The 25,950-nt window shown below is 44.5% G+C and overlaps 2 protein-coding genes and 2 long non-coding RNA genes across 6 annotated transcripts; 1 reads left to right on the forward strand and 3 right to left on the reverse strand.

The window, feature by feature from the left end:
- Positions 1-38: 38 nt before the first annotated feature.
- On the reverse strand, positions 39-10,661 carry GPR160 (G protein-coupled receptor 160). The gene is made up of 2 exons (XM_082057018.1): positions 9,794-10,661; positions 39-8,256 (listed from the first exon to the last, which is right to left on the reverse strand). Exon 2 carries the CDS (start codon positions 8,200-8,202, stop codon positions 7,183-7,185), a length of 1,020 nt encoding a protein of 339 aa, XP_081913144.1. The 5' UTR covers positions 8,203-8,256; positions 9,794-10,661; the 3' UTR covers positions 39-7,182.
- Positions 10,662-10,930: 269 nt separating this feature from the next.
- LOC309441851 lies at positions 10,931-17,259 on the forward strand. Its single transcript, XR_014184483.1, has 5 exons — positions 10,931-11,040; positions 11,938-12,096; positions 13,551-13,628; positions 14,966-16,242; positions 16,630-17,259. It is a non-coding gene; the product is annotated as an uncharacterized lncRNA (long non-coding RNA).
- LOC309441850 lies at positions 16,216-21,079 on the reverse strand. Of its 2 annotated transcripts, XR_014184481.1 has the most exons (5): positions 18,773-21,079; positions 18,302-18,660; positions 17,657-17,788; positions 17,269-17,418; positions 16,216-16,739 (listed from the first exon to the last, which is right to left on the reverse strand). It is a non-coding gene; the product is annotated as an uncharacterized lncRNA (long non-coding RNA). The 2 variants fall into 2 exon arrangements; XR_014184482.1 differs by having other exon boundaries at positions 18,302-21,079.
- A 307-nt stretch (positions 21,080-21,386) lies between these two features.
- CPN2 (carboxypeptidase N subunit 2) lies at positions 21,387-25,896 on the reverse strand. 2 transcript variants are annotated; one of them, XM_082055398.1, is made up of 2 exons: positions 24,843-25,896; positions 21,387-23,891 (listed from the first exon to the last, which is right to left on the reverse strand). In XM_082055398.1, exons 1-2 carry the CDS (start codon positions 24,855-24,857, stop codon positions 22,245-22,247), a joined length of 1,662 nt encoding a protein of 553 aa, XP_081911524.1. In that variant the 5' UTR covers positions 24,858-25,896; the 3' UTR covers positions 21,387-22,244. The 2 variants fall into 2 exon arrangements, with proteins under 2 accessions (XP_081911524.1, XP_081911523.1); XM_082055397.1 differs by having other exon boundaries at positions 21,387-23,921.
- Between the last annotated feature and the right edge of the window lie 54 nt (positions 25,897-25,950).

The raw sequence follows: 25,950 nt of genomic DNA on the forward strand, positions 1-25,950 counted from the left end.
TAAGTTCTAAAGGATGCATTCTGTTTTGATGAGCTAACTGAAGACTAAAGATATCTTAGATATTTATACTTTGGCTTTTGTCTTAAAGATTTATTATTTTTTATACGAAAATTTCACTGGCTAATTTTTATTCTGTCTTCTGATTGTATTGTTCTTTGGCAATGTAAAAAGTAGGTATACGTAAATGTGATTTGATAATGGCTTAAGGCATATTTTAAAATGTGGACCTACGTTACAAGTCTTATGTAGACCTACAGTTAATCACAGTGTTGTTACGTGCATGACAACTTCATGGTTGTTTTAATTTTGTTCTATTAGAGAACTTCTACAACTCATGTTTATATATGACTCAGACATAATCACTGACAGATGCCGGGAGCTCAGAGTAGACCTGATAAATGCACGTCTGTTCTCGTTCTTCTGGTATGCTACATTTTCTCTGTGGTTTTGGGAGACTCACAGATAGTGAGTTATGCTTTAAATATTCATGAACGCAGCAACTAAGAATGTGGGCCTTATGCATATTGAAAGTTTTTTCTCCTTCACTGATTTTGGCATTAAGCAGGAATTTAAGAGCAGGCACAGCTATACTAACCTATACTGATAGAAATGCACATGTATTGGAGTGTTTGCCAGTATAGCTGTGTCAATTAAATCTGTTTAAAAAAAAATCACAACTGTACATGAAAGTAGGCTGGAAAACTTCCAAGTGCAACTAACGTCTACTTCAGAGGTTTTTTAATTTCCTCAAAAAAGCAATATAATACTGAAGAGTAACATTTCCTCTAGAACCATTTTGCATACCAATGGCTTGTTTCTGTTCAAGTGAGGTTTTGCCAGGCTTTTAGTACCATTTTCCATGGATTTCCCCACAAATTAAGCTAGATCCTCTTACAAAAGAGGAAGTATTGCAGGTTTTAATTGTCTGGTTTTTAACACTTTCTCCTGCTGGGTGTGTCTAGAAGAAATCTTTTTTCATTATCTTTATTTCCTGGGGTTTTGTATTCTGTATTCAGACTGCTGCTGTTGTGGGCTATATCTCATGGTAATCCCTGCAATATTTCAGTTCTTATAGAAAGGAATGTAGGATGCTGTGGGATCTTAGCTCACAAGGGAGCCAGGTTGGATGGCTTTTTCCCTTCTTTTTTGTCCTCTGATGGCCATCCTACCCTACACCTTAACGCAAACAGCAGCATTAGCTCAGGGCAAAACCTTCTTGCAGAGCACTGGGCTGAATGTGACTGCCAAGATTTCTTCCAGTAGATTTGTAACTATTACAGTTGCCTCAGCTTCAGAGTTTATTTGGGGTTTTAAAGAAATGCAACTGAATGGTCAAAATGGGTATGCAGGCTGCTTTATCTGGCTTATATCACTCAGGAACGCTGATTTGCAGTCAAACCAGAGAACTCCAGCAAGGAAGCTCAGCCAGCTCCACTTATGGAGCTCTCGGCTGCTCCTTGTTCAAAAATAAGCATTGCAAATGAATTGCCTCACATTTGGCACGTTCATATGACTTTATCACCTTGCTTACATAGAGAATGACAAATAACCATCTTGTCAAGTTAAACTGTCAGTTGGCTTGGATCACCAGAGAATGTTTGAAGGGTTTTTTAGCAGACTGCATTGTAAATCCATTCTTTGCCCATTAATCCATCATAGTTTTTCCAAAAATGAAGTTCTTGATGGAGGCTAAAAGCTTTGCTAGATTCGTGTCAATAAGATACCACAAACAGAATGTTTGTGTCCTGCAAGCATCCGTTTCTTCATCCTATCTTGTGAAAGCAGTTTTTTCCCCTAACTTCTTCTTGGACAAATCACAAGTAGGAATCCAGCCTTTTGGACAGAATAGATGGAGTCCATCATAACTGCAGATGTGGCAGCAAGAGGAAAGAAATGGGATTAAAAATAAGTATTTGAGCAGGTTTACGATAGCTTTTGAATCACTTCTTTATCTCTATCTTAGCTGTAAGGAAGTGTTAGGTATAAAACCATTTCTGAACTGTAGCTTGAACACAAGTTTATGTAGTGAGGCTTGGCTGGGTGTAATGTGTCGCTGCCTGGTGTAGTGGTTAAAACTAAGCTGATTTCAGATGACTGCTCTAATTTTGGTGTCACAATATCTACGCAGAAATATACAGCTCAGTAGCTTAAGAAATTCCTTACACATTGACAAATAGATAGCTCTAAGTGATAAGAGAAATCAGTGACAGCTGTACTGCTAGTCCTGCTTTTGCAAATAATTAAGACATCCACAGAACTTATAATATGAGCAGTTATGATTTGTATCGAGACTATTCATATTAAAATTAAGCACATGTATAGAAGCTTTCAGGGTTATTACCAGTATTGCATAGAGATTTCCTGTTAGCATATATTTAGATATATTGTTGTCACTCACTAGTCAGACTTCCACTCATCAGTTGTTCTAGGCTGCAGATAATGACTCTGCAAAAGAATCAATATAGGATAATTTTTTTTAAACATTCACCAAAATTAGTTCATTAGAGATGGGAACTGACATTTCAATATATTTTGTTTTAAATATACTCTTTCTGTTGAATGCTGAGTAGAACAGGTATGAACAGAGCTATAAATGCATAATTTCAATGTAAGGTGTTAATAGTTGCTCATAGTGAATTAATTTTTAAGTCACTCTTATACAGTGAGCTATAGTTTCAGACAGGAAATATTGTGAGGACAAAGAAATTTAAATTCATTTAATGCTTAATGCATTTAAGCTAAGCCTAAATTAAGTTAATTTTAAAAGAATTTGCCTTTAGTCATGAGAATTTATTTAGAACCTGTCAGTTCTATGTAGTTACATCCACTGGATCGCTTCACATATAGTGACATTTAAGAAAAGAGATGGTAATTGTGATACAGAGAAGCGCCTGCTGTGTAGATGCTATATCTACTTTCTTTTTTGAAAAGCTGTCTTTAGTGTAGTCTAAGAGCTGGTGGACAGCCTGTGCCCTGCGATCAGAGCCCTGGACATAGATTGAGTACAAAAACAGCACATGAATCTGGCTGGTTTGCTTTTACCATCTTCATCACTTCAGAGGGGCTCTATCACATGCCATTTTCTTCTCCATATAGATGTATATATGTTTTTGCCTTGCTGGATGTCAGCTGTGGTGGCTGGAGCATTTTGTGTCCTACTTGTCCCCTGGGTCTCATGGTTGCAATTCCACATGTATTCCAGCCTCCATCCTAAACTGCTGTGTAGGTTTGTGTAACCCCTGCATTAAAGCTTACACACAGTTGCTCATTCACTTGAGGGGTGTGTGTATTTTTGGAGATCTCTTACAGCTAAGTGGAAGGAAAAAACCAAAATTCAGAGATGGGAATATGTTTGTAACTGAAGGTATGTAGGAAGGTATGTAGGAAGCTTTTGTAGCTGTTGATGTAATTTTTCCGAAGCACAGTTCTAGGAGTCAGTGTTATGAACAGTTTTCAAGTTAACAAATTTTAAACTTACAGCATGTATTAGCTTCCTGCTGGATTGTCCAAAATGACTGTGTACAGTAAGGATCTGAAGATATTTTTTTCTATCTAGGAAGAATTATAATTTGTGCACAATTTTACATTAATAGAATAGTGATCATAAATATCGTTTAAGTGCAATACATAACACTTGAGCATTTTAATTGTGCGTAAAAAGCACTGTATTGTTATGTAAAGCTGTTGAAAGGTTTATAGTATTGTTCATGGGTACTAAATCAGGGTATCCTTGCTGATGATGGGATTAGGCGAGAAGCACAAATATCATTGATTCATGAGGCATATCTGTTTTTTGAGGACTTATGTTCTCCTCCACTACCTGGGTAGTGTATTGGCAGCTGGGATGTTGCCATCCTGTGCCAGCTTTTTGTAAAGTCGACATTTGAAAGAACAAGAAGATATTCTGTGCACCCAACTCCCTTTTTAAGCAGTTTTTGTGTTACTGTGTTAGCAAACCAGTACAGATGAGGAAAAACTTGTGTAAAAAATGAAGAGGTTTATTAACAAGTGCCAAATACTTCTGTTTAGAGTTGAAAACACATAGAATATCTCTTCAAAATTAATGTTGATTTTTAAGGGATTCTTTATTTGAAGAGAGTACAGAAATTCCTCATAAAGGGTTAACACTTTAGCTGCTGTTACCATTAATATAAAATAATCCTGTAAGATAGACTGTGATTTATTTGAATGGTATAAAGCCATTAGTTGCCGGCACAGCACCAAGTGATGTCCAGAGTAGACACAGCAGCAGTTGTCTGTAGTTCTTATTATTTCAGATATTAGCACCTTCCTAGCATAGCTTCTCTCCTCTTTCTGTCCAGCAGTGAAGCTGTAATCCTGTTCTGCAGAGTAATAGATTACAGTTACACGGCTGGACTTGAGGCTCAGTGGTAGGGCTTCCCAAAAGCACCAGAGAAAAGAAATTGCACAAAGAGAGGAAAAGAGATCGTCTGTGAGAAGGGTGATAGGATAAAGATCACTTCACAACTGGTAGCTCCCTCCATAAAAAGTCAGGGATAAAAGCAGGCTTACAAAAAGAGCTACTATTCATGTATTATATCTTAAAATAGTTACTTAGCAGCAGGCTTAGACACCACAATGGATGCTACATGAAGACCTGTAGTGCCACTGTTACCTACTTGGTGGGTGTAGCAACAGCCTAAAGGTTGATGAAATTTGACACTTTTCCCCAAAGAATATGGAAGATTTAATTTGATAGTAATACAGTGATATAACATCAGTACCTTAATATTTGCTTTGTCTGTGTGTTGTGGCATCCCTGTAAAAAAATTAAAAGTTTAAAAACTTTGAATGGCTTTAGAAGCACTGCAGCAGCTATGGGAATTCTGTCACGTCGGGATAGATGGGGTTGTGTAAACTTTAATTATGGGTTGAGCTGAACCACACTGATAAATAAAAGACAGCAGCAGCCTTACCCAACTTCTTGCCGTTCCAGTTCCGTGTATGTTAATAAATCAGAACAGAAGCATCCGAAATGTAATTGAAAATAACTTTGCCTTCATCTGGTGTTAAATGGATTTTAAAAGAGGAATTTTCCCTTGCCTGCCGAGTCTGTAGGAATTAGTTATTTCATGATCTTCTGAAATGCCTGGTGCATTGCTATATTTGAGATATTTGCTGGTTTTTAAATGGAATTAGGTTTTGTAAATATTTTGTCAACCCCATTTCAGTGGGGGTCCAGTTTATATAAAACCCGAAGAAATGCTGTGTCAAAAAATGTGTTTAGACATAGTTTATCCTATAGCATCTCAAGTGCTAAATAACAGCAATTACAATTTGAGAGAGGAGGGAGCAATTGCTTAAGGTTGTTTTTTGAAGTTTTGTATGTGCTTTCCTACTTTTAACATGAAAATAGAATTTCCTCAAATAAATTTTCCAGCATAAAGGATGAAATAATTTCTGGTGCCAAACACTTCAAACTCTGTTGCTAAGCTCTGCCTCCTCTTATTGCACTAGTTTTAAAATTCAGTTATTATTTACTTCCATTTTGACAGCCTTTTAAAAATATTTTCCCCAAACCATTTTCTACTGTTTAAAAATGCTCCTGTCCTTTTGATTACATCACTGAAACCTCAAATGAATTTACCACAGACTGTGGCTGAAAAAAGCACTATGTGGGGTGAAGTTATAAATCAGAGTGATAATTGGACTTTGATATATTGCCAAAATGTAAGAATATATGACTGAGGTATGATTGTGTATTCTATGGAGCGATATACTGGAATATTCTTTTATAAGCTATTTTAGCCCATGTAGTGTTAAATTCTGCAATTACATCTATGTCTATAATTGATATATAATGTAAATTATAACCCCCAAATTAAATTTTACAGTTGAAGAGCACACAGTGAACTGTGTAAAAATATGATCTTGACTTTGTGAATCATTTTTTTAAAAAAGCACTTTCCTATTACCAACTAGCATGTGAATGAATTTTAGATTCTCTCATTTGTTATGATCTGTAGAAGTGAAATTTCTTTAATCTGTCTGTTAATGGATAAATTCATCATACAACTGCTGAAACAAAGCACCTTATACTATGCTGCTTAAATTTGCTTGTTATTGCACCTTTTGTTATCTGCAGATTTTTCTTAAGGAGTATTCTTGTGCGATATCATTGTTCCCTGTGGGTCTGAGTGAATGATTAACCAACCTACAGCATCATTTACTTACATAGTTTCTATTTCAATACAACATTGTATTGTGAGGTCAGTGCTTCAGAAATAAATGCTACTTCCATTTGTCTGTTTAGTTGTTTATCATTTATTTCTCTTCTACAAGACCTTCATAAAACTGTAAAAATTTGAAAATTAAGTGGTTTTGCTAGAAGCCTAATTCTTCCCCTACTGAAGTAGTCTCACTTCAAATTTAACTATTTTAATTTTAAAGTAATTTTGGCCCCAAAATAAATTTTAATTTAAACCATTCTTTAACCTGGGGCATGTGTATAGCAACTAACCTTATTGCTCTGACGGTAATGATTTAATTTTTAGTATGTACATATATGCATTAGGGAAGCAGTAGCAAAGGATGAAATATCAACACCTTTTCTATAGTTGTGGAAGTTACACATCTTGCCTTATTTTTGTACTACGTAAACAAAGTACATTTCTGTAGGAGTTGTATCTTTATATTAACTAAATTTATTTCTGATTAAACAGACAACAACCATTAACTTAAATCAAACTGACAAAAGGTTACACTTTAACAAGAAAATATGTAAAAAGATGACAGGAGTTGTTTGAACCTTTGACAGTACGATAAGGGGTACATAACGGATAAAAGGGCTCCAGCTTTAAAGAAAACTTCATTGCCTTTAATACTATAAAACCTGAGATAATTCCATTTAAAGTGAGTGTAAAATTCTAGTAATGAACATAAGGTTTAACTGAAAACTTGTTTTTTGGAAGTGGTGGTCTTTTCTTAAACCCGTACTTTGTAGTTCAGTTCTCTGAACTGGCAGGTGCCTATTTCCCGCTGGCACCCAGCACGGCAGTGTGCAGTGTCCCGCACTCTGGTGCAATATGCGTTATAGTGGTGGACATTGGACTTTTTTCCACGAGCTTCCTTGTATTATCTGTAAGAACACAGCCACAGAACGTCAGAGTACGCGCTTCTCTTGTGGGGCACTGATGTGCAGTCGTTTCAGTCAGCAGCTCATTAACAGATTACAATTACTGTGCCTGGTTTATCAGCTGGCTCTGTGTTTTCATTGTTAAATGGCATAAAGCAGAATTTCCAGCTGACAAATGGATCTGTAGACCACATCTCGTCTGTCAATTCAACATCGTGACATCGACACCAGTACGCTACTGCAATGAGAAAGCTGTTGATGAAATACAGCCAGGGGACATTCATCTCCATGTAGGCTGGAATCCGAGCACCAAGAAACAAAACAATAAATTGAAGAAGAACAAAAGGTGCCCAAGTGCCAAGAAAACAAATGAGGAGTCTGGTCAGGAGCTGCCACTTGAAGCAAGTGCCGTTGTTGTTGGACACATAGGAGAACATCAGAACAGGCTGACTGGCAAATGAAGCCACCCTGACAGACAGCAGCATGGTCAGAACATCCTTCCGGCAAGCCAGGAGAGCCATGCCTATGAGAAGCACCATGGCACACGAGATGGAGTAGCTCTGCACGCTGGCATACAGAGGACACTGATACGGAGAAAAACGGTTCTGAATTTCTAGTTCTTCATAGACAGCGGGAACTTTCAGAATGAAAAAAAGCCCTGATATCCATATAACAACCACAGCAAATACATACAGTAATCTTTGACCTCTTTTAGGAAATTGAGAGGTTTGGGCTATAGTCATGTAATAATCCAGACCAGCCAGAAGATACACTGGGTAATGTAAAATGCCATAGGTCAGAGAAATTATCTGAGTGAACAGGCAAATGTGGTACTTTGTAAATCGCACACCCCAGAGTGCAAAGTCCTCAAAGTGGAAAATAAAAGATATACTCATCAACAGTGTGAAATCAAGAAGTGCCAGTGAAACACAAAAGTATCCCATAAAACTAACTTTCACATTTTTTTGCTTAACTTGCAACGTGAAGAAATCAAGGAACACTTTTCCAAACATAATCAGGAGCAACACGCAGTTGATTTCAAGAGGTTGGTTGACCTGGGTGTAGCGGTACTGACCAGAACAGTTTTCACAGAGTATGGCAGCCATCTTCCAAGGGGAAGAACTAGCAAAGTATGTATCACAGGGCACAGTACTTCATCTCTGAAAAGAAAAAAAAAAGCCTTGTAAAACTTTATTTCTGGGGTACTTCTACCAATCAGTTAATTATCCGTCAAAGCAACTACCAAATTTATGTCTGAATTTTCCAGGTTCCTTTATTAAGGGTAAATAGCTTCACTAACACATCATTAAATTGTCAAGAAGCACCTAAATTTTATCTTCTTCAAATTACATTCTCCTGAGCGTTAAAAGGTCAACATAGACCTTAATTTACTTTTCTAGCTACTTTCCTCAGGAAAAGTTTAGGAAATAAGTTTGACTGTGTTCCTTTCCTTTACAAATCACGCAGGTCTTCCTGTCAGTCTGGGCAGAGGGATGGATGTTTCAGAGCCCTTACATATTTTGAAGAAATTAGATAACCACATAGGATAGAAATCATGCAAGAAACCAGAGTATGGCTTAACAGTTCTTCATGCTCATAAGATCCATATGGAATTGAGCCTGCAGAAATATCCTGAAAGCAGAAAAAGCATCAACCCCACTCATCCTTTTTAGGCACTACAATCCTGGAAGTCTGAAGCAAACCAAAGCACGCAAGCTTCATTAGTTGACTGAGCATTTTTTTGTTTGTCCTTTAGCAATGTGAGTACTGCAGTGATAGACACCTCAGAACAACTGGTTTTCCCCTTGGACTTGTGTGAGTTTCCTTTTGATAACTCCGTGTGTTAATTCCTAAGGAAAATGCACACAGGGCAGCTTCGTGTATGCCAGCAAAATGTTATTAGACAAAGCTCTACGTGCTTATCTCTTTCCTAAAGAAGAAGGATGGTGTCAGCATTCTCAGCGACAGCAGAGAAGAGCTGAGAAGCCAAGGCAGCTGTAAGAAGGAATCGCCTCTTAGGATCCTTGTTAACAGTAATTAATTTGTATTTAAATATGCACCTACATTTTATTACTAGCTCACCAGACTTAATGAACATTTGAGCTAGTGTCTCCTGAAACACAGAATAACTATTAGAAGTACTTGACAGCGAAACTTGAGATGTGTCCGCTGAAATCAGTTACAAGCCTGCTCGGGCTTGCTGCTTCACTCTCCACCTGCACGAGTACATTTCATCCTCTAAAAGCAAACACATTTTACAGCACAACTTAAAATATCTTTCCGTCTTCACGTAACGGATGCTGCACCTGTGTATGCAGAAAGGAGGAAACCTGCACGCAAGACACATGTAAGCGATGACCCAAATCCTTTTGTATTATTATAATGTCAAATCACCTGCGCACAGGTGAGGCCTTTCGTGCCGGGCAGGGCGGCTGAGGCACCCCCCCCCCGGGGCTGCGCTGCCGTCCCGCCGGCCGGGCTTCCCCGGCACCGCCGCCTGCAGCCCCCGGCTGGCGGCGCCTCCACCTCGCTGGTCCCTGACGGGGCTCCCCGGGCACCCCCCGGCCCTCCCCGCCGGGTTCCTGTTCGCTGCAGGGCCCCGGCGGCCGGGGGCAGCTCTAAGGGGACGCCCGTGCTGGGAGCGGCTCCCGCGGTGGGGTCCCGCCCGGGCCGGCCCCTCCTCGCCCGGGAACTCACCTGCTGCGGCCGCCGCCCCTCCGCGCTCCCTCTCGGCGTGTGCTGCGGGACCTTCCCGCGCCGCCGCCGCCACCTCAGGCGGCCGCCATCTCCGCCCCTCCCCATGGCACGGGGGCCCGGGCGGGGTGGGGACGGGAAGGGCTCGGCTCGCCGGGTGCGGCCGGTCCGATCCTGCCCCGCACCGAGCGCAGCGCAGCCGGTCCGGCCGCTCGGCGACCGCCCGTTTCCCGCCGGCTCCGGAGCGCCCCAGAGCGCAGCCCCGGCCGGGCGGTGAGGGGCGGGTGTCGAGGGGACGAAACTGCCCTGAGGAAAAGGGTTAAATATGTTGTGTTTAATCCCTCCCCCCACACACTGGCAGAGGGAAGTGAGACGGCTCCGGGGGCGGGAGGTGAACGCCTGTGGTTACCTGACCAGAGCGGCTCTCCTGGGGACGCTGGAATGGTTAGATACGCGATGATCAACATTTTCTGTTCTAAAAACGTGACGTGTGTGGGAAAATTAAAAGGGCAGCAGAGCGGTGTCGGGCACCGAGGGCCCGTCACGGGTGTGGGTGAGAGCCCGGCCCACAGCGCGGGGCTCAGGCACCCTCAGCACTTGTTTTCTTGGCAAAAAGACTTTTTACAAGTGGCTCTCTCAACTCTGTTTTGCTCAGTCTTAATAATTAAAAGTTTAAGAGAGACGTTAGGGAATACCCATTATTTGTTTTAAGATGGTGAATTGAAGGAGGTTATACTGAAAGTATATCTAAAGCCTTCCAGAGCCCAGTCCTGACACTCCTCTGCCTCCACGGGATCCTCGTTGGTGAGCAGGAGCTGCTGGCGTGAGTCTCTAGGTGATCTGGGAAAAGGTGTCTAACGTCCTGCCTCTCTCAGATATTAGGTACTGGTGGGAATAAATGACATATTTTAGATACTTTCTGCAGATTGGACTGCCTGAGAAATTTAGGCAGAACATCTGATTTCTGGGACCTAAGGAGGGGAGTGAAACCTTTGGGAGCTTTTTGGATTTGTTGACTGTTACTCAGTTTAACCTGTCTTTTGTTGGGCCTATACTTCTGTTGTTGATCATAGACCAGCTACATTTTTAGCATGTCTGGTATCCACCAGGAGGGAAACTTTATTGTCTTTCTTGCAGGGTAGATTGCAAATCCATGTTTGATCTATCTGTGTGTGATCTGTGTGTACAAAAGTATCAAGTGGCTGGTGGCTCTTCTGAAAGCAACTAACTCTCTGGAATTAAATTCAGATGTAAGTAGAACTTTTTTTCTTTTCCTTCCACAGTTCATCTCAAGGATTAAATAACTTCAGGGGAAAAAAAAAGGGTGTTTGGTTTTGTGTTTTGGTTTTGTTGCTTTTTTTGGTTGGTTGGTTTTGGGTTGGGTTGGGATTTTGTTGGTTTGTTGTTGGTTGGTTGGTTTGCTTTGGGTTTTTTTTGTGGAAAACCAAGATGATCCATATTGTATTCTGAAAAAAATGTGACAGCTTAAAGTAATCTCAAGCAGCATTCACATTGGCGATATTTACTTATCCAAACAGTACTTACTAGGACTGTTGCACAAATTTCAATATCACAATAAAATGTTTACACCTGAGATGGGTATTTTACATTCTGAACACCCAGTACACAGCGTGTGTCAGCATGGTCCCACTCACAAGTATCTGAATGGTGATGCCCTCAATAGTAGCCAGTTTTCTTCTTCTTAGTTCTAATCTAAAGTAGAGCAGCTAAAGTGCTTTTCCCAGTGGCAGCTAATGAATTGTTTGGATGGTGTCTTTCTGATGTTGTTTGTTTCTGATCACGCCTGTCTTTATATACTGGCCTATGTAGGGAGGTACTTGGATGGTGGAAATGAGCAACCAGGAGGGGACAGGGACAGTTTAGACATTTTTTTTTCTGCTGATAAAAATCCTATCAAGTGTATGAGCTCCAGGGTATGCAGCGCAGTGTGTCAGCTCCACGGCCTGCAGGAGCACTGTGCTGCCCGTTACAGCCTGAGTTAATGCTGGGACTACTTCTTGGCTTCCCTTTCTCTCTACCAGGGCCCTCTGTGGTGCTTATTTGAAAGTTTGCTTATTACTCGCTGATTACTCTCAAGTGATTATTTTCTGCTCTTCAGTGTTACATCTCATCTTCCTGTTTTTCAGAGAAATGATAGTGCAAGATGGGTTGCCCTGGAAATCAAACAAAGTGCTTGGCGTTGGCAGGTCCTTCTCACTGTGTCAGAGCTGCTTACACCGAGTATCAAATCAGGTCAGGCTCTTTAGCAGCGGCTCCGGTTTGCAGCTTTGCAGGAAAATTTGCAGGTACTTGACAAATACAGTGCTCTGTGAATAATTATTTCGGCCCATCCTGCTTGATTAAAGAGGCTGCATTTATGTTCATGTGCAGTAATAGAAGGGTTTAAGAAATTAATTTATAGTTGCATGCAGGCAGCTGGGTGTGAAAATAAGACAGGAGACCGTCTTCTCCAGGAACAGTGTACGTGAATGATACATCTAATCTCTTGCAAAAGCTGTTTATGTGTTCCTCAGATGACCGTGTTGTGGTTCTATGTCCCCTGTAGTCACAAGATATTTGCATAGACGTGTGCTTCCTTCCTTCTTCAAGACTGTTTCCTGCTGCTAGTTGCTTGTATTTGGGGTTCTGTTGTTGAACTTGACTGTAAGGGCAGGAATTTAGGACAAAGGGGAAAGGAACAAGGAAAAAACCAAACCAAACTAACTTGATCGGTTCCTGAAAGAAACAGAGTGACTGAACAAGTGTCCTCATAGAAGAAAGATCGGTCTCTACCCTCTCCTCCCTTGGGTGACGGAGCTCAGCACTGCAGTTCCACGGTTCACTGCAGCTTCTGAAGTCACCTAGAAAGACCAGTGAGGAATTGCACAGCTTCTGTTTGCTGTTTCTGCTTCATCCGCAGTGCTGCCTGATTTAAGGCCAGGAGATTTCCTTCAGACGGGGGTAGGCGTAGATGATAAATACAACTTTTTTACCATTATGCGAAGGAGTATAAGGTATGCTTCCTGTGTAGTTAGCTGCAAATCTTTACTTTTCCCCAGTTCTTGCTGTTTGGGACGTGCCGTGCCTCAGAAGCTAGTTGCCATCTGCCCTTTTAGCCAATTGAGCAGAAGGAATAAATTTAAACCTCATCTTTTGTATTTCAAGAAGTCTTATGTTGATATCTTGGACACCTCAAGTCATGTATGAGCAAGACAGGGCAATCAGATGCACATTTATACATTTTGATGTCGTGTGCGGACAGCTATACAGTGTGAGCTCCTGGAAAAAATGTTATGAAAAATCAATATCCTGAGCAGCAAGGAGCTGGGTTGTGATGAACAGACATGCCATGAGCAGAGCTCACAGTTGACTGCAGAGAGAGCAGAATGTCGTCCCTGGAACGTATTTGTAGGTGGAGATGAGTGCCAATCTGATACAGCCTTTCCTCAATCCTTTTATTTCTCACAGATGTGCCTTTAATGGGGTGTTGCCAAGCTGAGAACATTTAATGCCCTATTAGATTTTATGCCTTGTCAGCACAGGATTAGCAAATGGAGTTTTGCAATGGCTGCTGAGGAAGCAGTGGTGGAGTGACTGTTCCTGAAAGGCTGGGTGTCTCAGAAAGACAGTATGGTGTTCATGAAGATTTTAAATTTTTAATGATATTTAACTAATAAAATATTTAACTAACTTTATTTTTTTAAAGAAGAAAATATTTGACTAGTGTCCCATTTTCAAAAGGTTTTTATTTATTTTTCAGGTATCTTTTAAAAGAACAGACAATGTGCATTTGGATGTTGATTTGAATCATTCAAGGTGCTCATCCTAAAAGTAACAGGTTTGTTCTTGGCAAATTCTTGTTGAGAAGAAACTGTAAAAATTTCCATAATAATTTTAATTTGAAGGCATCTTGTTATAGAATTCTAGCTCTGCTTATTCAGTGAAAATCTAGTAAATGCAGGACATAGCTGATGAATTTTCAGGAGTGTTTCCTTGATTTGTGTAATGGCAGAATGCTTTCATTGTACAAGGTGTGACCTTTCCCGGTGCTCATGATGACACTGCAGTCTTTTTATTTTTTTCTTGTCTTTGAAACAAATAATTTTTCAGGGAACTAGAAGAAAGATGGGAACCACAAGACTCTGAAAACTACATTACATGAACCAGTAATTTATAAAACCCCATTCATGGCTTACTGGTTACTAAAATCTAAAATGTTAAGCCAACATGGAGTGCAAGGTGTGATTTGACTCTCGTGTTGCTCACAAAAAACCAAAACCTGAGATAGTAATTTTCTACAACCTTTTAGTATATTACTACCTCCTGGTAGACTTCTATTTTAAACAAATTCTGTAGTGGCACTTTTATTTAAAGGAAGGTAAAAGAAGGGAAATGTAATTTTAATTGCACCCTCAATCTGAAGAATTAAAAACTCCGTATTCTGATTCCCAGCCAACAACCTTTCTTAATTATTGGTTGAAGGCTTATATGCCAGAAAGAGAAAATAAGAATTTACTGTTAGGGCTGGTGGGAGTCACTCAGTCCCTGTTCTATAGGACTCTTCTCTGCATTTCATTTATTGACTAGTAAAGGTAAACTGAAACAGTGTCTCGTGAGCACCTACATCCTTCGCTGCATCCAGGCTACAGAGTACTTTCAGGGATCATAAGCGTGACCTTTTTTGTGTTTGGTTTCTGTTTTACATGATGAGGATTAATGGTGGTTACCACCTGTAGAGAATACTTTGATCAGTATCTAAAGCATGATCAGTGTTTACTGAGTGCTGTTAGCTCTCTCTTTAACTTGCACTGAAACTGTTTGCATAGTCCTGTTACTAACTCTAAACTAATTCCTCTCTCAAAAGTCTTTTATCATAAAATAATTATTTTTCTGAGTGATTATTATTTTCACGTAAAGAAAATACGCAGTGTGAAATGAATGCCTGCTGTGTCAGCCAGTAATGGACTGTTTGTGGACACAATCAGGAAATGTGCCTTTTGTTTTCCTGCACCTGTTGCTGTATGACAAATAAAATAATCCAATGTTTTATTAAATAAAATGAGAAGCCTTAATGAAATTGTACCAGCCATTACCAGGAAGTCTATTGAAAACATCCAGCAGCTGCTCAGTCTCAGTTCATTTATACTGATCGGATTGTTTTCTCCTTCTCCTTAGACTCCAAGTGAGAAAGCTGCAGTGCCGTGTCAGTGTACAGCAGAGCCTTGGACCATTTCATACCACTCTCCGCGAACTCTTTTCGAAGAATTTGATCAGAATCAGTAGCAAATCATGCTCAACAGATAAGTACCTGTGACCTATTGTTAGAAATCAGTGTCCTGGGGCTTTAAGTGTTTTGCAAACACCAGCTGATATCCCCTTGCAGCACAGTGGTAAAGCATGTAAGGATCTACGGCATTACTTTGATTTGATAGAGAGGGATTGATGAGAGAGGTTAAGAATCAAATCAGTCAACCCTTCTTATTCAACAAAACCCCTAAGTAGCCTGAGGAATCCTTTGGAGTGAGCTGGGGATCAACTTTATTTAATATTGTTATATATCACCACTCTTTCTCTAAAGAATTGATCTCTCTGTCTCTTCTGTATTTAAAAGTCAATACATCTATCACATAGCTGTGCTGGCAAGTTGGCAGAGACTCTTTTCATAGACTAGACTAGTTCCTAGCAAGAGTTGCCTAATTTAAAAGAAAAGGTAACCCCAGCAGTAATCTCCATGCTAAAAACTGAACAGTAGATCTTACATTAAACCTGCTAAGAAGTTTTATCCTAACCATAGCTGCTTTGGGTGTTGGAAGATGGTTGATAAAGACTTCCTTGTTAAAAAAGTTGGATGAAATGTCAGCCAAGCAGTAAGTGATACAGCCCTCCCTTCCCGCAGCAGCCAGGAAATGGGCAGAAGGTGCGGTGTGAGGACGCACAGTCCCTCAGCATCTCCTGCTGCAGCGTTTCTTTCTGTGAGCAGAAACTTTACCGCCAGAGTCTGCCTTCTGTTCCATTTTTGCAATGTTACAAATTTGTGGATCTAATCTGAATTTATCCCAGTGTAACTGCATGAAGAATTTAAGACTCAAATGTAAGGGAGCAAGGCACATACAAGCTTTCTAGAACTTAAAGGAATAGTATGTAGAGACTCTATATGTATAGGACCTTTCTATCTGAAGTTAATGTGCTGCAGCGTGACTCATGCAGTTGGTGAATGGCTTTGACATCTGCAGTTTGGCCTGGCATGAATAAAGTCAAGCCAGGGATCCACTAGCTCTTAAAATCAGTGTCTGCTCCACTGTGCTTTATTTCACAACTGGTCTTTTTGAGCCCGTCCTACTGATGTTTTCAGCCACCTTGAGATGTCCCTTCTCTTTTCAAGCACTAACCTGAGAAGCAGTGAAAAAGGGAAGTCATTTGGATGTTAAAATGACTTCACTCTCCCTGAAGATGTAAGTTAAAGCCAGAACATCTTTCATGGGATGTTTAGGGGGTGGTCTTTTGTCCTCACAGTGGCATCTCAATATCCTGATACTGAACTCTTCATAGTGCTTTTTTTTTTTTTTTCCCAGGTGGTATTTAGGTGTATTTTATTCTGTAAATTGCTTAGGTTTGTGGCTGGGGTATTTAAACTGTGGCATGGGGACAGCAAGGGGTGAGCAGCTCAGCAACTGCAGGAGGGAAGAAAAGTGCATGGCACAACTGCAAGGTGGATGAAAAGGATTTATTTTGTAAACTCAGCTCACTTGGGATGAACCTGCCAACAGATTCAAGAGGGATTCTGACTTTTCCTCTTTCTTTGCATCTGCTTTTCATCCTTTGTATTTGTGTGTGTACAGGGCCCTGAAGGAGTCAATGAATCCCACGTCTGCTGTGAGGTTTGGCAGGAACCAGAAGTGATCCCTTCCTCCAGTAATGAGCCAGATGATAAAGAAAAGGATACAGCAAGCTATATTAAAAAAAAAAAAAAGGATTTTTTTTTAATGGTAAACACCCACATTGTACAACTATGGTTTAACAGATATCCACTGCTACCACCCACCCAAAGCTGGGGACAGGGGTGACCTTGGGGAAAAATCTCTCATTCTGCAGCAGCATAATGGAACAGTTTGTTCTCACCACATCTCCCCCACCCCATTAACCATGTATCTTATCTATGATTTAGCTCTGCTAAAGAAATACAAGCCAAAGAAAGCTTTAAAATCCTGGTTACACCATTCTTACTACTGAATCTGTACATATATACAGTTATTGGTTTTATTTTCTTGTTTGTTTGTTTGGTTTGTTGTTTTTTTTTTTTTTTAATGGAAGCTGTAGACAAATCTCCACTATACATTAAACACAGGTGACACAAGCTTGTGCTTTCATTCTGTGGCCCAACTCTGACACCCAGTGGCCAGGAGGGAAACATTCTATGTACAGAGACTCCGTCTGGCTATTGCCAACAAACAACGTCCTGGAAAGTGAGAGTCACAAACCTCAGCCCATGTTTATCAGGTAGCCTGTGTTTTCACCCTGTTAGCGATCGCTGATGGTCACTGCCACCCAGTGCCCAGCTGCCAGACTGGACAGGTGAAACAGCCTTGGTACAACTCATCTGCCCAGCTGGGCTGACCCAGAGGGATTATCTAGATGACACAAACAAGTATCAAGACGTATAAGGATTAAAAAAGAAAAAAAGTTTAAAATGTGCTGAATGTTAACTATTTGCAATAATCACAGGGGAAAAAAAATCACCATAAAACAGTAAAACCAAGCATAACAAAGCAGATATTCAGTTTTGAGGCCTGGGATTCAAGAGCAAGATACAAATGTAAAGCAGGTCAAGAAAACATCTGACACATGAAACAAGAACATGCTCCATACCTTATTCAGTAGGTATTTACTCTTCTGCAAAGCTACACTGACACACAGGCACCAACAGTCTCCCAAAATTCCTTGTTTCACTTGTACATCCTGCAGATTGATTGAAAATAACTGAGGAGTAGAACAAATGTCCTAAAATTAAAAGAAGGGGAGTTAAAGCCAAATCCTGTGTGATAGTTTAAGGAGATGTGTCAGGGAATGGGAGGGCTCCAGAAACCTCTCACAAAATCATGCAATTTTTACCCCTGGACTACTTGCTTTTCAGATGCAGCCTAAGCAAGCAATAACAAATTACTGCCTTGTGACTGTTTTTGCAGGTACTTTATGTGACATAAATCTAGTTCCCACATGGATTTTAGTAAATAAATATCACCACCAGATGCTACTTTAGCAGAGGCACCAATAAGTGAAAGACAACATAATTCATCAGCTCCTTGCCAGACATAAGATCAGCTGTGACAGACAGAACTGATGCCATTCACATGGCACTGCACATCCCAAGTTACAAAACAAATCTCCAAATTAGCATATGTATGGGGATATAGCGAAGATTTGGTGAGGAGATTAGTTAAATGTAAATATGCTCAAGTGACTTGGACCTGTCTGTAAAAAAAGCACATACATCACACTAATTGTTTTACTGACCTTGTGTGCTTGATGAGTAGAACCTCTGTGTTAGATAGTCCTGTGAGAAACTCTAGGCAACTTATCACTATGTCTGAGATTCCTGCTTTGTTGTGAGAAAGAGCGGGAGGCTGCGCCTGCCTGAAGCCTTGAAATACAGGTGAGCTCAGCAGGCCGGTGATCATCCCGCAGGGCTGAACTGACCAGCGCCTGCGTCCCCGCTGGTGTCACCTCTGCCTGGGAGCTCAGGTGTGGCTTTGGAGATCCCCCAGTAGAGAGGTAACTAAAATAAAACGTGCTCTTTGCAATGCATTCATGGCCTCTGGCTCTTCTTGCAATGTGCCTGCATATGTGGACACAGCATAGGAGAAAACCTTTTCCTAGGGCAAATAAAAAGAGATTACGTGGTAGCAAAACAGCTGATTTCAAATGCAAGGTCCTGAACATTTAAACAGATCTCAAAGTCAGTTTTTAAAATGGTTCTTTTCTCACCTGTAAACACTGCAAGAGATGGAAAGTAATTGATCAGCCCTCAGTAGTAATCGAGGTGTAAGGTGCAAAAGCAGAAAGGGCACACTGGGCCGCCCTAAAGTAATTTGTTTGCAAATTCTACCTGATAACCAATAGCTCTGTCACTGCTCTACAGCCAGCGCCAGATGCACGGCAGAAAAACAATACCGCTCAGGACAACTTATTTTTTTTCTCCATTACACGTTTATAGCCTTTTTTTTCCCCTCCACACAAAGGCACTACCATGAATATTTCACTTTAAATAAGTGAAACTTTTTAGCTCTTGCATGGCTTGCTCTGAAACCCAGCTGTAAGTTTAAGAGCAATACAAGTCATATGACAAGTTATAACCTTTAAAAAAAGGTTATTATTTCTTTCTTGTTGTCAAAGAAATCGACTGAAAAAAAGCAGTACCCTTCTGAAAAACTCTAAAAGCCAGTTATTTGTTTTCAAGACAGTTATGCAATATATCTAAAAATTTGGGAATGACATAATGCTGTTTTTAAACTTGATATAGACACTATTTGCACAATGAAACACATTTATAACAAAATATCTGGACTTCAACTACTGCCATGAAATTCAAAAGTTCTATATCAGGATTTAAATCAAACCTACAAACAAGCACCCAGACTTAAAAACTAGAACACAGGTATTGTTAACACTGACATACATTGGTTTTTATCACTTCTGTATTTCTAAACAATAAAAACACCCAGAAGCAGTCCTTCATTGACAACTACCATTTACTTACCTTAAAGTTCAGTTCTGCTAAAATCACAGTCTTACCTAACTTAAAACTCACCTTAGGCCTCAACCAAGATATCTGGCCTCTGAATTGGGCAGGTGGGATACAATAATAAAAAAATACAGAGGTATTGCTGGCTGGGAATGTGGGGTCTGTGTAAAGGTCTCTTTTCACCATTATTCAATTTTCCTCTCCCAGCATCTTCAGCACAATCTGCAGTAGCTCTGCCAGCTACTTCCATGACTTTATATTGCCAAGCACCAACCTAGAACAGAAGGTTCCTGAGCACAGGCGGGATTCTGCATCAGGAATTCCATGGAAGAAACGGTTAATTCTCCTGCTCGGAGCTGGAGGAGGAGGGAGGTGCAAGGGTCACCTGAACAGCCCTGAGCGGCTGAGGGAAACAAAACCAAACTGTTGTCGGGAAGATTCTAACAGAGAAACTGTCAGAGAAATTGTTGATCTTCACAAGGTGATTTCCTGGCAAAAATCACATTTTCAGATATTTTATCACTAAATAGTTGTCCAGTGACCAGAGGTCCTGTGGTGCTGACCCAACGTTCAGGCTCCAGTCCTGCAGGAACTCATCCTCAATTTTGTGTTTCTGCTTATGATGATGAATACCTGGCTTTTGCTGTTGCTTTTCCTGCTGGTTCCTCAGTTCTTGACAGACGTATTGTTGCTACCGTTATTGCTGCTGGTCCAGCTGCATCGTGTGGGCTGAATGCATGGAGATATAAACAAGCTCTTTAGCAGCCAATTGGAGAAACCTGTGATTTTACAAGCAGGAAGCCAATCTGCTGGTGATCACCAGGCACTTGGGAGGCACGCCAGGGCAGGCCCCTGGGAGCACACCCCAAACACCACCTGGGAGTGGCTCTGTGTCATAATGCTCTACAGAGACTTGGGGCCCTAGGGTTTGGGTGTTTTTTTGTTTGGTTGGTTGGTTTGGGTTTTGTTCGTTCTGCTTGGTCTTGTTTGTTTGTTTTGTTTTTACCAGTTAAGTGAAATAGCCATGTATTTAAAACCAAAACCGAACCAAACCCAAAACAAACCTCAACAAACAAACCCAAACAAAACAAAACCCAAACCAATCTTTTTTGCTGTTACTAATTCAGATAATTCAGACATAGTTGAGGTTGGTAGCACAAATGGTCACTATCAAACTGTGTCATGACTAATTACTCTCATCTTCCATATTTAGATGAGAAGCCTGTTGTAAATATGCCAGCTTTTTTGTGACATGTTTTAGAGCACTGAACATTGGTTCTGTTTAATGATTGGGGAAACCCTAAAACACTCTGACAACAAAGTAAATGTAAGATAGATAAACATTTAAAAAAAACCCCATGATAAACATATTTTTCAACCATATTTTTAAAAGGACAGCAAACACAATAAAACGTTTTTTATATAAATCCGGTGGCTAAAAATCTTCCTAGCTGCAGATACTCTTTCTGATCAGCTTACGTACCTAAAAAAATACCAGAAGAATGCAATGCAATGCAATGCAATGCAATGCAATGCAATGCAATGCAATGCTCGTGTCCCTGCGGCCGCAAGATGGTGCGGCGACACCGCACGGCAGCCCCGGCGCCGCTGGAGAACCGCTCGGGAGCGGGGGCTACGACCTGCGCCTGGTACACACACACGCATATGCAACTAAGCAGTGTGCACGCACACACACACACAGACACACAGATACAGACACAGACACACACAGAGACACACAGAGACACACAGAGACACAGACACACAGACACACACAGAGACACACACAGACACACACACGCATATGCAACTAAGCAGTGTGCACGCACACACACACACAGACACACAGACACAGACACACACAGAGACACACACAGACACACACAGAGACACACACGCATATGCAACTAAGCAGTGTGCACGCACACACACACACAGACACACACACGTATGCAACCAAGCACGTGTGCGCACACACACACACACACACACACGCACACTCGCTCACTTGGGGAAGCACCCACCTTACCTGCCTTACCCGCGATGGGCAGCTCTGCTGGGACGTTGCGATCTCTCCGGGGCACGGCACAGGGTGGGGCTGAGGGCCAAGCCCGGCCAGGTGAGTGCGGGACTTGCCAGCGCAGGGCCCTGGGCTGGAGCCCACCCTGCAGCCACATCCCTGGCTGGGCAGGACTTACCCACGTCTCCCTTGGACACCCCAGACCATACCCGTGCCCCGGGGGTCGGTGCGAGGCTGCACCTGGGTGTCTGCGCTGCCGAGGGGAGCGGGGTGGGCAGCGGGGCTGGGGCGGGCAGCAGGCAGAGATGAGCGCACCAGAGGCAGACACCCACCCACCACCTGCCCACCACCAGGCACCTGCAGCCAGGCCACACCACACACAGCCACAGCCCAGTGCCCATTGGACCTTAGGGACCTTCACCACTTCCAAAAGATACACAGGCAGAGGCAGTGGAAAGAGTGTTTCTCCACCACAGGAACTGTTTGCGCAGAACTAATATATACGTTTTAATGATATTTGAAATATACAGGAAACACAAAGCTGGGAGAATAAATACCTCAAGGCCAGCTCTTGCGGAGAGCTTGGTGAGGGCTGCTGACCACAGCAGGGGGAGCAGAACAAGATGAGGTGCTGGTTCCCAGCCTGGTTTGGAGGTAGCCAAAGCAACATCAAAGCAGGAGCACTTGCCACAGCCCTAGGGCGCAGTGGGGAGTTCTGGCAATGTGGCCTCATCCCTGCTCCTTGCCATGACGAGGACACTGATCTCCAGCACGCCACAGCGGGAGCGCAGCACCCAGGCACCCTGATATGCTGGCCCGGGCCCCGCAGCCTGCCCAGGAGGAAGAGGAGGAGGGAGGCGAAGGCTGAGCTGCTGGCAGCTGGTGGCATTGCAAGCCATGCTCACAGTGCCCTCGGGGTTGCTGTAGGTGCACTGCTCCGGAGCATCCTCCCCCAGCACCCCCTCCCAGCCCTCCTCTTTGGGGACACTGGGTGCTCTGGGGCACTCCAGCTGTCCTTGGGAGACCTCCAGCAGGGACCGTCCCTGGAGGGCAGCGGGGCTGGTGCAGGAGGCTTGTGCATGGGTGAGGGGTTCAGCAAAGCCCTGCAGCCAGCCCAGGAGATAGGCCAGGTGGCAGTCGCAGGCCCAGGGGTTGTCAGTCAGCCCCACGCGGGCCAGCTCCTCGTTGGCATCAAAGAGCCGCGGGGGCAGGCGGGCCAGGCGGTTGTGGTCCAGCGCCAGGGCGGTGAGGAGGGGCAGCCCAGCCAGCAGCTCGGCCGGCAGGCTAGAGAGGTTGTTGTGGCTCAGCTGCAGCACCGTCAGCCCTGCCAGCCCCTGGAAGACCCTGTTGGGGAGGTGGGCCATAGCGTTGTGTGAGAGCACCAGGGTCTGCAGCACCGAGAGGTTGGCGAAGAGCCCCTCGGGCAGCCTCTCCAGCTGGTTGCGGGCCAGGGAGAGCTGGAGGAGGCAAGGGGTGCCAGCAAAGAGGGTGGCAGGCAGGGCAGCTAGGTGGTTGCCCTCCAGGCTGAGGACAGTGAGGTTGGGGAGCCCAGCGAAGATGTCAGGGGCCAGGCTGGCCAGGGCATTGTGCTGCAGCTGCAGCCGCTGCAGCGCTCTCAGCCCAGCAAAGGTGTCAGCCGGCAGCTCCTGCAGATGGTTACCGTCCAGGTGGAGCTCGACCAGCCGGCCCAGCGCCCCAAAAGCACCAGGGGGCACCTGTGCCAGCAGGTTGTCGCTGAGCTTGAGGAGGCGGAGGGCAGTGAGGGGGGCCAGCAGCCCTGCTGGCAGCTCAGCCAGGACGTTCTGTGAGAGGTCCAGGGTCTGGAGACGGCGGAGCGGGCGGAAGATGTCGGGGGGCAGCACCTCGATCTTGTTCGTTGCCAAGCACAGGTCCTGCAGGCGGTATGTGGCAGCGAAGAGCCCCGGCTGCAGGAAGCGGATGGCATTGTCGCCCAGGGAGAGCTTGCTGAGGCTGGGCAGCCCCACCAGCACTCCCGGGCTGACCGCTGGCAGGTAGTTACCCGACACCTCTAGCTCAGTGAGGTTTGGCAGCCCCAAAAAGGCACCGGCCTCCAGCTCCTGGATGGCATTGTTGAGGAACACCAGCTTGGTGAGGGTGGTGCTGGGGCCCAGGTCGCCGCTGTAGATGCTGTTCAGGGCTGTCTCCACGAAGAAGAGGTGGGTGGCGTTCCCTGGCAGACCTGCTGGGATCTTCCGCATCCTCTCCTCGGAGCAGAAGACTTTGGAGGTGTCGTAGCACTGGCAGGCAGGGGGGCAGGACAGGGACAGCACTCCTGCCAGCAGAGACCCCAGCCCCAGCAGCACGCAGACCACCAGCCTGCACTGGAGAAGGAGCCAAGCCTCATCCCCTGCCTTGAGAGAGCAGAAATCTGGACCCGCAAGCAGGTGCTGCTGGGGAAGCGGCTTCTGCAGCCAGAAATGCAGCAAGAGCAACCCGTTGGGACACATAGGCAGCTGCCCTGGCTGTGGGACATCCCTCCAGCCCTGGTCCCCGACACCACCCCAGCGCTCCCCTTGCAGGAGCACTGCCTTCCTAAATCTCTCCCCACCTGCGCCGTGCTGTGCATCAGGGCTCTTCCCTGCACCCCAGCCCTGCTCCAGCCCATTCTGTGACAACCAGAGCAGGGCCACCTTTGCCAATCATCCCCACATCCTCCAGAGTGGTGGCCAAGGTGGGAGCTGTGGGGTCCTGTGGGGGTCTTGGGGGAACCCATGGCCTCTTGAGACATCTCTGCGGGCTCAGAGCTGGACTGTGGGCAGGGAAGCACATGAAACACCAGGGTGTGCCACACACACCAGGCAGTGCGGACAACACTGCAGGGCTGCTCTGCGCCCAGTGACAAAAGGAGCGAGCTCCACTGGTTATATTTCTATTATAACTGCCCATCAAATACTTCTTTCCCTGTGGGTGGCCGGAGCAGCATTAAACCTGCCTGAGGGATCTTCGCCTGGACCGAATGCCTCTTCCCAGCACACGGGAGACACTTTTTGAGACAGTTGAGACAGTGGCCTCCAGACCTCCACCAGTCCCACCCTACTCAGGACAAATGCTGGTGCTGGCAGGTGCTGGAGGGTGCTGCCCGCCCCACAGCAATGCCCACCTGCAGACATCCCACACAAGTGGGGCCACCCTGGACTTATGCCGGTGCTCAAAGCAGCGTTGGGCTTGGCTGTTCCTTCCCACCACCTCACTTGTTTTCACACAGAGCCAACAGCAGCTCCCACCCATCCCAGGCCACCCCAGCCTACCTGAGCAGTGTGGCTGTCACTTACCGAGCATGGCATCATGGAGACCACCACCGAGCCTGCGGGAGGTTTGCAGGGACACTGCTCGCTGAGACGGGACAGTGTTTTCTGGAGCGGATGGGAAGGGACAGGCCGTTCCCGCTGGGGCGGAGCTGCCCTCACTGCTTATCGGCAACAACAACCCGTGTCCTTGGAGCGCTTAAAAAAATAACCCGGCCTCAGAGGAACTGGAGGTGAGGCCAGAGGAAGCCATCAGTGAACACCCTGGCAGGGAAGCGGGGTGCCAGCCGCAGACGTCCACTGGCCCTGTGACAGTGGCAGGGGGCTGCTGTCACAGTGGCACTGGTCCCACACTGAGACCAGCATGTTTGCTTCCAAGAGCTCCCCAAGAGCCTCCCTGGACTATATTAAATCTGTGTGGGGAACAGGGCTAGCAAACATCCTGTGTACAAGAGGAAAACAGGTGCAGCCTAGCAAGGCAAGGCAAGGCAATGCCATGGCGGGGGGAACCACCCTAGGACCATCATGCTGAGGTGCACCAGGTGCTTTTCAGTGCAGGACGTGCACGCAGCCAATGGTGGGATGGCCAGAGGGACCTGTGGGCCAGCTGAACTCCCTGGGAGCTTGCAGCCTGCCCGGGAGAACAGCATACACCACATTAAGGACTTCCCTTCAAGGGCTGGTGTTGGAACAGGCTGGGGTAGCAGTGGCCATGGAGGCACCCCCGGGGAAGAGGAGAGACACTTACGTGCATTCAGCTGGACCAGCAGAGCAAACCGTGCGTGACACACGAAGAAACTCAGCTGACACAAGCCAGTGGCAGCCAGCTCCGAAAAGAGCCACATGAGCTCCCCACCACCCCGGGGTGGCATTGGGTAAACCCTCGGGTCCTGCCCCAGGGAGGAGGACCGCACAGGAGGCTGCTGGCAGCTCTGGCAAGAAGCTTGCTGAGGCTTCAGCTCACTCAGCAGAAGCCATCATGCTGCTGTTGGATAGTCAAGCCCTTCTAAGTCCCTCACCCCAGGCTGGCGCCCAGGCCAGTATGGGCTGTGCAACCACAGCCCGCTAAGCCCGTCTCAGCACCACCAGCCTGTACAGGCTTTTCCTCAACATGAAAACACCTCTTAGCAGAGGA

Source organism: Streptopelia decaocto, assembly GCF_964273445.1.
Source record: "Streptopelia decaocto genome assembly, chromosome: 6".
Classification (NCBI taxonomy): domain Eukaryota; kingdom Metazoa; phylum Chordata; class Aves; order Columbiformes; family Columbidae; genus Streptopelia; species Streptopelia decaocto.

What these genes read in the sequence shown, in the direction of transcription:
- GPR160 (XM_082057018.1), bottom strand. Translation starts at nt 8,202, where the DNA reads ATGGCTGCCATACTCTGTGAAAACTGTTCTGGTCAGTACCGCTACACC.